This window comes from Seriola dumerili, unplaced genomic scaffold (assembly GCF_002260705.1).
Source record: "Seriola dumerili isolate Sdu_G_001 unplaced genomic scaffold, Sdu_1.0 BDQW01000091.1, whole genome shotgun sequence".
Lineage (NCBI taxonomy): Eukaryota > Metazoa > Chordata > Actinopteri > Carangiformes > Carangidae > Seriola > Seriola dumerili.
In genome coordinates, this window is record NW_019174346.1 from 2630079 (window position 1) to 2644023 (window position 13945).

General features: G+C 44.0%; 1 protein-coding gene across 2 annotated transcripts in view; it reads left to right on the forward strand.

Annotated features, from left to right (window-relative positions):
• abr (active BCR-related) overlaps positions 1–13945 on the forward strand; it is a 120607-nt gene that overhangs the window by 16253 nt on the left and 90409 nt on the right. Inside the window, exon 1 of one of the 2 annotated variants that reach the window (XM_022745762.1) lies at positions 3588–3936. The exons of the other annotated variant lie outside the window; for it this stretch is intronic. Within the exon in view, the coding sequence (XP_022601483.1) occupies positions 3876–3936 (61 nt within the window). The 5' untranslated portion in view covers positions 3588–3875. Of the gene's footprint in view, positions 1–3587; positions 3937–13945 lie in introns of those variants that run through there. 2 annotated transcript variants of the gene reach the window in all.

Sequence of the window (13945 nt, forward strand, 5' to 3'; positions counted from 1 at the left end):
TACCAGTTAGTGCTCCACTGATAACCGGGGGGAGGGGAAGGGGAGGGCAGAGTGGCACCACACACACTGCCCCTGAGGAGTGGGGTGGTGTGACTGGAAAATTAGTGCTATCAACAGACCACCCCCCCAGTCATCTGCCAGGCCTCTGTGGTTGGGGTCAGAGTGTTGGGGAGGTTGGTGGGGTGAGGTGGGGCAGGGGTATCTGGGTAGAACAGAGAGGCTGGAGGGGGAGGAGAGTGTTGGGTGGCACTTTGATTGGCTGGTGGGATGCTGCTTAATTACACTGTGGTCTGCCTGTGACCACCCAGTCTCCTCTACATGACAGGAAATCTTTAACTTATGAAATGAACAATCTCAGTTTGGATCTGTTGCTACCAGAGAAACCAGGACCAGATCCATCATGTTTTTATCCACTTTCAGTTTTGACTCCTTCAAGCTGAAGCATTTTCTTTTTAATAAAGCCTCTTTACGGCCTCAAAGGACGCCTTATTACAGTTTTTCAATAGGAACAGTGGTGTGAATAATCCCATTTCCTGTGTGAGTAGGTGGTGCAGAAGACCTCCAACTGAAATGTGACTTTGTGAAGCCTGAACATGCCTCTGAGCGTCGTGCAGCAATGATCCGCTGCTGTCCTTTGTTCACATGGTGTTTGCTCACAGTGGCATGACGTGCATGATCAAAGGCAAGAATTGATTTTCCTGCTTTTTTTTGTGATCTAGTCCATATTTCTTGCTCTACTGAAAATTATGCACTGTCTCTTCATTATCTGTCTTTGTCATTAGTGACACACACACACACACACACACACACGGTTCTTTGCAAATGTCCACAGGAGCAGAGACTGTGCGAGTAGCTTTCACACTCCACCTGCTCCCGAGGTGATCCGACACAAAGCACCTTCTTCCCTGGGAAATACCAACTCCACATATGGAGACATTTAAAATCACGATAGCCTGAAGTCTAGATCTTATCCATGCACTCAGCCCACCTGCTGAAACACACACACACACCGAGAGGAGCTGCAGCTGAACGTCGACCTTTATGGAGAATCAACCATTAACGATGTGCTGAGCTTTGTTGTTAGAGTCAGACTGCTTTCCCCAACACCTGCAACCTGAACCAACTGTGCTACCTGTGTGTGTGTGTGTGTGTGTGTGTGTGTGTGTGTGTGTGTGTGTGTGTGTGTGTGATAGAGAGAGGTTGAGTGGTCTCTTTTTTTACTACACAGCTTGACTGCTTATTAATATTTGATAAATGTAGGTTTGTGACGCTCCAGGATTGTTGTGGTTGTTGAGTGTGTCTGTGTCTGTGTGTGTGTATGTGCGTGTGTGTGTATTTGAGCATGGCACATGTGTGTTTTCTTTGTTTGGCTCTGCCCCTTGAATGATGAGGCCTTGAGGAAGAGGAGGAGGGGGGGTCTCTGAAAACCATAAAGAAAGCTACATGCACACATAAGTAAAAGTGTGTGTGTGTGTGTGAGAGAACCACCCTATTGTCCCAGATTTAAAACAAAGGATGTGTAAGGCTGAACAGAACATAAATCTATTTTTGATGAATTGCCACTCACCAACCCTGTTCCTCTCCGCCTGCTTGGCTTTCCCTTTACATGAACCTCTGTGTGTGTGTGTGTGTGTGTGTGTGTGTGAGACTGTCATACAATTGTGATTTCTCTCCTTCATAATGACACATTTATATTCATTGATAACCCCGACAAACATAAACTCATGAGGGCTTACATTAAATGCCTTGACACACACACACACATACACACACACACACACACACACACAGAGATACGACCTCTGGCTAGATGAGCTCTCTCGGTGCCCTGTCGTTTTCTCCAGCTGGCACATAAGAGCTCTGTAGCCAGACAAAGAGCGCTGCTCCCGGCCCGGTGCTCTGCCTGCCGAGGGGGGGAGCGGTGGTGGGGTTCCTCCTGTCAGCCTTTGTGTCCTAATTGAAGTTTTTCTGCCTCTCAACCCTCCCATCTTTCCTCCCCCATGCTGGTTAGAGGAGGATGAAGGGGGGGAGGGAGTGGACCTGACAGGGGTGCGAGGGGAGTGTTTCATATCAGGCTTTGTTGCCGCTGGCACGATGCTCGTCTCTGATTGCACTCCTCTGTAGCACATGCGTTCGTAAACACAGAGATGGCTGCGTTTGATGAAGAGGACGCCGCTGTGTTTGTGGTGTCAGCTCTGTTTCTGGGAACAGGACGCAACAGGAGAGCTAATGTGCTAAATGAGCTAATGTGCCCATTAAAACCTGACAGTGCCATAATTTGAAAATCAATAAAGCAGAATGGGAAATTCTGAACTGCATAATGACAAAATGTTGATTTGTTTGCCTTATGACTCTTTGAAATTATCCTGGAAACTAGATTCTGTTGGAAATGTTGTCATGTCTTGGTTTGAATGCAAGTAGGTGAGAATACATGTAGAGAAGCAGAGCGACTCGTAGGGCTGGACGATGTGATGAAAATATCTGTTGTTGTGGCACTTAGACAGGATTTGTAATGACAAACTTGTTTCTTTTCTCTGTCTGTCCAGTATGGTTTCCACGGTACCAGTACTTCCTGTATTGTGTCAACCTGGACCTGCCTCCTCTCTAGAATTGCTTCATATACACACACACGCTCATGTTAGCGTGTCTCTTATATGTTGTTCAAAAATGTGCGTCTGTGTAGACGAGGGGTGCGGAGCAAGTTGCCACGGGAACAGAAGACTGAAGTAGCTTAAAACATGACATCTGAACCAGTCACTCTGTCTCTCACTGAAAGACTGACTCTGTTTCACACAAAGCAGCTCATTGTTGTGTGTGGCAGTGATCTTGAGCTGATGATGGAGAGCATTTCTAACCATCATGCATCAGAAGCTCCTGTTAGTTCACAGCTGAACCAAAACCCTTTCCATCTGGACCGAAGGATCTTGAAATTGGTGCATTCAAGTCAGTTTTAAAGAATCTGTAAAATGGTGCTCCTAGTTAATGCTTTAATCTCTTCTTTATTGTTTTATCTTTTATCATTTAAAAAAAACTCAAAATACCTGTACATGCATCCTAACTTATTGTTTATGGTCTTTTGCAGCATGTGATGGTTGTCTCTGCCTCCCAGGAGGAGTTTCTGTTTGTTATTTGCATTCACTGCTGCAGTATAACAATGTTTTAGCTTCTGGGTCAGTTTCTCTTTTATAAAATATTTTGATCTCAGTGAGGTTTTCATCGGGTTAAATAAAGACAAAAGAAAGAAAAGAAAAGGCAGTGACTCGAGACAAAGATGGAGGATTTAAGCTTTTAAAGTTTTTATTTTTACAGTGTGTGAACACTATAAAATGAAACAGAGAATCTGCCAGTTAATTCACACTTGACACAAGCCCTACACAGTCACTATGCACTACCTCTGAATTCCTGCCTGAGAGAGAGAGAGAGAGGGAGGGAGAGAGAGAGAGGCTGTTGAGCTGTTTGCGCAGAATCAAGAGAGCGAGAGAGAGAGAGAGAGAGAGAGAGGGGAGGTGGATGTGAGCGAGCGAGCAAGCCAAAGAGAGAGAGGGAGTGCTTCTCCCTTCCCCTAGCAACGGTCGGCGGTGGTCGTCTCCAGCCTGTTGTTTTCTCTCTCTCTCTCTCTCTGTCACACACACACACACACATACACACTCAGTCACACACTCCTTTTCGGCTCTTTCGCTCGCTCGTCTGCCTGTTGGACCCCGGGGTGTCTTTTGACATTTTTTCCAAATGATTCTTTTTGCTTGCTCCTGAGAGATGAGTGCTGTTGTTCGAGGATAAGGAAAAGGAAAGAAGTGACGTGAGCAGCAGCAACAGAGAGGGACTGAAGAAATAAGAAAGAAGCAGAGTGAGTGAGACAGGGAGAGAAAAGGAGGATGGAGCCCCTCAGTGCTCGTGGCCTGCCCCGGCTCTCCTGGATCGACACCCTCTACAGCAGTACGTATCCCTCCATCTCTCCATCCTTTCATCCTGTTTATTTACTCCTCTCCTCACATCGCTTCCCATTTATCTTTGCGCTCGTCTTTTACCTCTAGCCATTTTTACCCAGCACCCCCTCCTTCTCCATCTCCACGGGCTGCCTGTTCATGTTACAACCAGGGCGCCGTGCACACAGAGAACACTTTGAATTTTCTCAGGACCTCCAATTACAGTGCATCACTGTGGCTGTCCATAACAAGATGGTTAACCCCCGCCCCCCCTCCCCCCTCCTTGTTCTGCCTCCGTTCCCCGGTTGTGGTAAGAACTCGTGTCTGGCTTTTCGCTGACTATAGAGACTGAATCGTGGGGAAAGCCTGGAGGTATCTGATGCGGGAGAGTGTGAGTCATGCTTCCAACCTGGAGGTAGAACTTTATGTTCCATCCTATCAAGGACACAAACTGCCTGATGTTGAATTTTTAATCGTCTCTACATTGTGGACTTGATGCTGCGATGTAGAATACAGCCTGACATGTCTACAGTACGCTGGCTCACTTTGACTGTGTTTCCAGATCAGGCGTTAGCGGCAGCTCCCTCTGCTTCCCCCTCTGAATCAACCAAACCTTGATTTGTTTTAAATCTGTATATAAGTGCAACTTTTTCTACAGAAGCAACATTTTATTGAGGATCAAAAGGTTTATGTTGTATTTCAGAACAGTGAGTGTGAACCAATTTGCAGTGAATCCACACATCCCATCAGGCGCAGCTGTGATTCCCTGTTTGTGTGCTGTTTAGACGTGTGTGTGTGTGTGTGTGTGTGTGTGTGTGTGTGTGTGTGTGTGTGTGTGTGTGTGTGTTGTGAGTTTTGGGCACATGACACAGTCTTTTGGGATTTGCTCTGCTGTGTCACCATTGTTGCCATGCTTTAATCTGCAGGGAGGGAGTGAATAGAAGAGGAAGAGGGAGACGGGGTGTTTGGGATCGTAGAGATAAAGAAACACAGAGAACAAACATGTTGTCAAGTGTATTCACAGAGCAGCTGTTTCACTAACACACTGAAGGCAGCTACATGAGTGATTCCTGTGAAGTCGTCTCCCTGTTCATTTGGTTAATTACAAAAAAATCACTGTAAGTCTATGATTTTGTAAATTGTCACTGACTTTGTTGTGTAACCATCATTTTGCTGTTTGCTGAAGTGTGAGAATGAATAATTTTAATAATAATTAAAACAAGATAAACCTACAGTATGTGTGGTTGTGGTGCCACATTGTATATAAAGACTGAGTTGACTTTACCTGAACTATATTGATCTTTCTTGCAGAGAGACGATTGATACCACGCTCATGTCTTCATGCTATATGAAGCTAGAACCAGCAGAGGATTAGCATAGCTTAGCATAAAGATTGGAAGAAGGAGAAACAGCTTGTCAGATTACAAAAGACAAAACACCAGACACAACATCTAAAGTCACTAATTAACATGATTTCCCATTCACTTCAATGGGACAGTGGTCTCAGACCCATTTGTTTAATCCTCACCTAAACCAGATCTTAAAAACAACACATTATGATTATTTTTAAGGCGCAGCACAGTCACTTCCTGGTTAACTCAGCAGACATGGACCTGAAACTGAAGGGGTTACAGTTCAAAGTGAGCTTTGTTTGGCCTCATGGCAGCAGCGACGCTCTGATGTTTCTTTCATTCTTTCACCTCCATTTAGTTTTGACAAAAAGAGATTTCAACAATTTAAATTTTGTGATGTGAAACTTGCAGCAAGCTAACTGACATCCAGAATATATATATCCATTATTAATGCAAACATGACATCTGATTAATCTGATTTCTGAAACTGCATTTAAGGATCCCTTCAAAATAAGATACTTTTTATTTTCTGTATTATTCTATCATTACAGAATTTTCTGTAATTCCCAGCCAAAGACTTTCACCAGCTCTGTTACAATGTCTAAAGAAATGTCTGATAGTGAAGAGGGAACATCTTAATGCCACTGAAATTATTAGACAACAAATATAATCCTCAATATGTTCCTATGTGTCCATTGTGCCTTTTGGTTTTTGGATTAATATTCCTAAAACTACATCATCAGACCCTCAGTCAGTGTCGGCTGTCAGATAACATCATAATAGCTCGTACAGCCAACAGTGGTCAGCAGGCAGTAGATTAGCATGTTAGCGTTAGTGCTAGCTTTGCTACCCCCTTGGTCATGTGACCTTCACCTTGCAGGCTGCAGCAGTCTGTTGAGTCACCCAATGTGGTTGTTATGTTATGCTAAGCTAAACTAAGCTAACTGGCTCTTTCTTCATATTTAGCGCACAGGTATTGGAGCAGATCTGAACTTCTCTGTCTCTCAGCCACAAAATGAATTAGTGTATTTCCTTATCCGTTGAACTTTATAACTTCTTTGTCTGATGAACATCATAAAGTTTTATAAAGACCATCATTTACTAGGAACTGTGAACGCATCACAGCACTGGATTACGTCAGTTCTGAATTCTCAGTGAATGTATTAGTCCACTTTTAAAAAATGGATCAGGTCAATGTAACTGTGCAATAATGACTTTTGATCATCGGGGACTCTATACTTAGTCTGTGTACTATTTTAATGTGGCTATTTTGGTTCTGGCGCTGCTGTGAACAGAAACAGAATACATCATAAGTTAGCAGCTAATCTGCTTTAACGCATTTGAAATTCAGCGAGAGGCTGGATGTGTACAATAGGAGACGGACTATTAACATTACAACAGGCTCAGTTCAGGCTTTACTGTGAGCTCCTCTGAGGGAAAAGGGCACAATCCTTTTATGCACCTGTCATTTCATCATCCCTTTGCTTTCCCACCGTCCTTTATCCCACTCCCATACTTTGTGTGTATTGTGTAAGGAAATTGGTATGTCTACCTCTGCCGAACTCGCCCCCTTTGCCACTCGGGGGAATAAAAACATACCACCACTTCTGTGAGCTTTTGGAAGGCTTGGGTTAAGCACGTCTCTGCAGTACCGCTACACTGACCCTGAAACAGCCCGTTCATCAGTTCACAGGCTATAACGCACCAGGACACAACAGACCTAACTGTGGAAGATGACTCATACCTAGCTGTTAATGGTGTGTGACGACCCAGTCCCACCCTTCCTAAGCCGTAATGCAGCAGCAGTAAAGCTTCCTTGGTTATCTAGTGGATTACCAAACATGAGGCTCTAATTGCATTCTGTCTCTTCAGCCACTGAAACTGTCGTAATGGCTCAATGTTAAGCAGTGACCGCACATCCTTAACTCGCTGAGTGAAGTGGGAGAGGATGCTCGAAACCACAGGACCCCCCCCCCCCTCCGTTTGGCTTCACAGTTCGGTCTCTTGCTTCTTACAGCACTGTGTTTGTTTCTCAGACTTTAATTTTGAAAGTCACAAAATACACATTCAGGCGAGTGCATACACACTGCAACCAATGGTTAAACAAATAAAATTAAAGCTGCAGGTGCAGAGCTGTACACACTCACATCATTTTAAGTACACAAAGACCCTCCCAAACAAAATCACCGTCCCAGACCTCTCATCAGTCATCCTCTGCCCCATTTGTCTGGTCAGCAGCATAAGTGGTAGACTCCCAGACGGCTATTAGAGTGTGTGTGTGTGTGTGTGTGTGTACAAATACATTTACCTCAACAAAACCCTCTTATTTCCCCTCTCATCTTTACTCCTCCATCTCTTTTTTGTCTTAGTCTCAGTGGTTCATTATTATTGTCTTGAGTGTGTTTCTCACACACACACACACCCACACACACACAGTTAATCAGTTTGTCATAATCTGCAGCAGGATAAAAGGTTTTTTTGTTCACCCATGATCTGATTTTAGAAGCATTTCGTTGGTGCCACGGTCTCCATTTTCTGTCTGTAAGCAGTCCATCAGCTCGCTCTGTGTTGTGTGGATTGTGTCGGTTGTTTTATTTCTTTGTTGCTTCAGAGGCTTGTGTACATTGGAAATTGTCTCCAGAAGCTTCTTTTTACATTTGTGTCCTTCACTGATGAAAAGGTGTTTTTGTTTTGCCTAGTTTGCAGATATATTAGTGTTGACGTTGTTGATGTCGGTATTGGCCTCTTTGTTCTTGGGATTTCAGATTTCAGATCAGAAAAAAAAGAAATATAACGTTAGGCCAAATTCACTTTATCACGCTTGCTAATGCTCACATCAGCTGGATAAAATGCAGTCGTTTGGATTGCTAAATGTAGCACAGTTGTATTAGCAGCCTTAATTAATATTGATCGAGTATCTCAAAAATTCATCCACTTTTCTGCATCACAGGGGATTTTTAACTCTCATTAATTATCTTCTCATTTTGTTTATTCAAACAGTTATTTCAAATAGTGAGTTATTTTTGCGAGTTTTTTTTATTTTTATATATGTACATACACTAACAACAGAATCTCTCTTTGAAAACCAGATGGATCTCAGTACAGATTTACTACAGGGTGAAATCACAGAGTCACATACAGAGGTGTGTTACTTCTCTATAATTTCTTCACTGCGCTGTCGTTGCCACGTCCGCAGCCTGAAAGGCAAACTGACACTAACTTCTGACTCTGGCAGCCTGTGCTGTAACCTTCAGAGAGTTAGCCAGAGTCCTCCACGGCTGGCTCCAGGGCCACGTGATTCTAAAGCAACATCAAAGGGAAGCGAGATTATGTAAGAGGCAGAATATGGGAATTTTGGCATGGCAGAGCAGAGGTGTCACGTGCACATGCAGAGACTTGTGCGTGCACGTATGTCAAAACGATTTTTCCTAATCCGAGTCGCACTGAGGACGACTCAAATTTATGTGCATCTCTGAGGGGACATTAAACAAAATCTGTCCTCCTCATTTCTGTAGGTCCTGTCAGTGTGGTGCAGAGAGAGAGTTGAGGGTACTTCAGTTTAGACAGACGAGCTAAAGTACCACAGTGTGAGTCAGGGTGGGGCATTTCCAAGATTGTAAAGGGTTAATATGTGCTCAATAATCCCTTCCCTCTACTGCCAGCATGTGCAGATAGTAATATGGAATAATATGTTTCTGTGAGAGTTAATCTGCTGCCTGTCCTGTTGCCATCCAGTGACGGTGCTTTAGTCATAAACTGTGGAAAAACATGGATGTAGCGTTGAAGACATCACGCATAGGTTTTGTAAAAGGACATTTTGAAACCAGTTGCCTTGAAGGTCTGAGGGAAAGGTTCCTGTGAATCAGGGCAAACATGCTTCCAGACAAACATCGATATCGTCTTATGGCGCAAAGATCTTCTAAATCAGTTTGAGGCGTCTGTTTATTGGCTTTATCTCTCATTCATTGCTGTTAGTAGATTTTAGACTCTGTAATACAGTAATAGGATCATGTGACACTTGTATTCAGAGCAAAATGCAATTAGTAATTAAGCAGATTTTTGGTGCGACCTCACTATGATGGACCTTTGACCTTCTGGCCATTAGATGAGCTCTCTGAACCTTTTAGTCTCCTCTAATGCTTCAGTGCAACGCTGTGGAAACAGATGCTAACGGTTTCTTGTTGTGCTTCCACATTTCACCACAGAAGAGTAGTTTTCCCAGGCTGTCAAACCCTTGGTCTGGTTCCCTTCTGCGGCACATGAACTGTAATGGATGTAGCACATTTTGCTGCTGGCTAGCTCCTCCTGGACGGCTCTGACCCAGTCCCAGTTCTGTCTTTAAGTGTTTAATGTTAGTAGTTAGTTGGCTGTCACATGGCCTGCTTCAGCAAACAGGGGCACAGCAAAGTGATTCTGGATGGCGTCCCAGCAGAGTGTTGTAGGGGAGTTTAATACGACTAGGGATGTCTCATTTATCACACTTCACAAAATCTATTTTGTCCAAACCACCTACCTCTCTCTCCCTCCCTCTCTCTCTCTCCCCCCTCTGTCTCTCTCCGTCTCACTGTGAAAAACCAATGAGTATCAACAGAAACAAGTCCAGATGTGATCTGATAGTGTTTCCAAACACGTCATTTGTGGCCTGACCGCAGAGGAACACAACACCAAACCCTGGTTCATTGAGAAGATGTCATTTTGTCAGTCAGAGCGCTGGTGCATTTGCTTTGCTTCAGGAGATCAGGGTCATTGAGTAAATGTTTTTAAAATATATGAAGTGGTAGGAGTCACTAGTGCAAAGACAGTGACAAGAACCTCTGCTCACATACAGTCATGTGTGTTGCAAAACCGGGGGTACAATTACCGGCAATCAAAGCCTGGATCTCAGCGGATAGAAGATTATAAATGCCTGATTCATAATCTCATTATTGACCAATTAATTGCTGTTAGCACTGCTGCTGATGTCATGGCACAGGCACAATAAAATAGCCGCTGAATGTGGCCAGTGTGGACAAGGTTTCAGTTTTTAGGAATAAACTTGTGTGTTGTGTAATCTGTGCTGCATGTCAAGTCTTGAATCACTGTCTTCCCACTGTACAAGCTCCTCCATTATCCTGATCAATAGACGAAGCTGTTCCCTCCCTCCCCTGTGCCGTAGCTATAGAAACAGACATTTAAATCTGTCCTCACTCACACACTGAGAGGGAGAAAGAATCTGAGTCAGCCTAAAGCAGTGTTGTTATGTAATGCCGTCGTCTTCCATGCCATGCTTCTCTGCTTTGTGTTCAAGCATCTTCCTCCCATTGGGGTTCATGCTTATGTAATGGACTTCATGTTCGTTTCTCTAGAACAGTCAGGAAACAGTTGTACGATGCTGCTCAACAAAATTCTCCCTTGTTTCAGCGTCTGACGGAAAGAGACTAGAAGGAAAGAGTTTAACTGATGCTGTGATCCAGAGAGACGTGAACCCTCCTCTGTATTAACAGGAACTGTCCCATCAAAGATAATTTGACTTCTGCACCATAAGCAGCATGTCAGGATCCACTTCAGATAGCAGTAAACTGGAGGTAAAGACACACCTGTTACAGATCGTGGCTGCAGTAGAGAAGAGCGTTACGCTGTAGTTGCCCAGGTGAACGTCTGGTGTCTGTTGAAGTCATTTCTCCACCTGAAGCAAACGAGTAAAAACTTCATTATTGTTCATACATAACGACAGATGAGGCTCCACCTGAGCTGAATTCTTCTAGCGTTTCCAGTATGTCATTGGTGCACGGGTATGAACTGTGGAAACTAAACGTGCTATTTACTGTCAATCACTCACAGTTACAGTGACAGTGCAGCAGCAGTGAAGAGACAGCCAGGCTAAAATGTGGACAGGAGTAATTTCTCATCGTTCCAAGTGAGTGCGTCCATCTGAAAGGAGTGAAGAAGTGAAGGAGAGATGTGGCAGTTAGTCATAACACTAACTTAGCCGCTCACTCGCCAACATCCCTGCTGGGGTTCCTCTGAACCAAGGCTGCCTGGGTTCATTCAATGACAACCTGGTGAATAATAGATGGAGCGTTTGGCTCAGCTGAGTATGTTGTTGTGGCTCTTTCACACACAGCAAACAAGCCGGATCTCAAATGTTACTCAGATGGATTGATTTGGGGAGAATAGCCAATATCCAAATATCCCATTTTCTGACCAATATAGTCATTGTGATTTATGATGCATTTATTTTCTGTAGCCATAGCTGTCATTTTATAATCACTTGACTAACTGCTAGTAAATGATCTCTGACAGTGTAAAAAGCCACCTCAGTAATATGTCTGACAACCTATAAATGATCCTGCTGACAGATCTGCCCTTTAGCTGCTTTAGCTAATGTTAGCTTCTAAATGTAACTTAAAGTCAGAGCTATTATCTGTTATGAATCTCATTATAATATCATTTTTACAATAATGTTTATAATAGTACAATATCTTGTTGATACTATTCTTAGAAGAGCTGTGCTCGGCATAAACGTCCTCTTATCTCTGAAGAAGAATCAGCCTAGCTAACTGAAACTCCGGTTGTTTTTGAATGGAGCTTCTGGGGTTTGAAATTTTTTTTTACAGCAATTTTAATATAAAAACAAACAATAGTTCAATCTCAGGAAACCTGTCACCATGAACTGGGTTTCACTTATGTTTCTTATACAGCAGCATCAGCTAGATTCATATCTGTTGCCATCTTCTCGTGGGTGAAGCTCTGAAAATCCTTTGTTGTGCTTGATGTTAGAGGGTGTGTCATGTGTCTGAGTGTGTTTGTGTTCTACGAGTCTGTGGGGACCTTCGCCATGTCCTGAGGGGCTAGAGCTGCGTGTGTGTGTGTGTGTGTGTGTGTGTGTGTGTGTGTGTGTGTGTGTGTGTGTGTGTGGTGTGTCACCATGGACAGCAGTCATCCTGTAGGGCTATGGTAACCACCATCCTCTTCATCTTCTGCCACCCATGCCCCCCTTCCCCTCAGCCAATCGGCACAGAGTAACACCACCATTCCGACCAATGCTGCGGCTGGCGTGTTTACATGCTCCCGGAAGGCAGGGCCCATGATTAGGCATTCAGGTTAGTCGAGCGGAAGAAAAGAGAGGAGGAGGAGAAAAAAAAGAGGGGAGGAGAGGGGGAGACAGGAAAAGGAGATGAGGCCATTATGAGTTGAGAGGGCTGATGGATGCACTCGAGCAGCGACCAGTCACCCAGACACAGTCAGGTGAACAAACACACATGGGTCATATATCACCTCAGCCTTTCTTAAATGGGCTCATCTCACATTCCTGAATCATGGCTATGAATCTGATTGTGTAAATGTGCCGCTGTTTACAGCCTGTATTAGAAACTGTCAAACCTATTATCAATTAGCCTTAAGATCATCATCTCTCACTCCTTTTCTTCGTGTGTGTGTGTGTGTGTGTGTGTGTGTGTGTGTGTGTGTGTGTGTGTGTGTGTGTGTGTGTGTGTGTGTGTGTGTGTGTGTGTGTGTGTCATTAAAGATTAAGGCCCCCCAGTAAGGGCTGCCCTTCTGTTCTCAGTAGGTCGTCTTTCTGCCGGGGTCAGAATGGGATGTTCCCTCTCAGCCTGGTTTCTTCCTTCAGCTTTATATAGTCGCTCATTGGGAGAAATAAACAGGTGAAATAGAAACATCCCGCCCGGCAGGTGGAGGGGTTAATGCATCTTTTGAGTTGTGTTTCACAGGAGCTGTTGGGATTACAGTTTATGGAGGAGAATTCTTGGATATTGGGGAAAAGAGTTTTCAGTGAGCTCGTAGCCCACAGAATAACAGATAAGTGGAAAACAGTGATAACAGAGAGATACATGTTGTTTTCCTTTCACTGTAAAGGGGAGATACTTGATTTGCATTTGGAAGTGTATTAACTCATGTTTGTAAATCGTCTCACTTATTTTTTGTTCTATATTCTCCCTCTTTATAATATAAACAGGACGTTGGTACCGCTACAGACTGTGATTACTGCGGCACAGCCATTCTTTAAAAGCACCGTCCACTTTTTATTCACCACTCACTGTGACCTTTTGTAGATGGACCAAACTCAAAATCAATGGAGGTCTCTCTCCACTCTTTGCGCATGTGTGTGTGTTTGTGTGTGTGTGCGCACTGTGCTAACACACTCATGCCAGATGGCCTTGTGGCTGTGTGTGCTCTCTGTGTATCAGGCATCATCCTGCCTCCCCTCTTTCTCTCTTATCTCCCCCATCACTCCCCCCAGTGTCTCGTTCAATAGAAATCTCTTAAAATAAACTTCAGGAACAAACGCCGAGGGCGGCTTCATTGTCTGCGAAATCTGCATTTCATTTTTGCATCTGTGCATAGACAGAATAACAGGATGGTCGGCGACACGTGACACACCTTGTAGTTTTTACAGCTTGGCAGATAACAGCAGTAACAGTTGGCTAATGCCATGAGGGGAGAGGAGAACAGCAAAGCATCACTGCACAACCCTGAGAGAGTCGGAGATCTGCTAGAAAAGCACACTCCCTATTAGATTCACAGTTTTTCCTGAGAAGTCACATTTAGTTGTAGTTTCTCATTTTCCCTCTTGCAGGTGTTTCTCTTCATACCTGCACTCCTGCATCAGGTCTCCAGGGACAGAGGAGCTGACTCAGTGTGGGAGAGTTTCCAGCTCCTCTTTTCTCT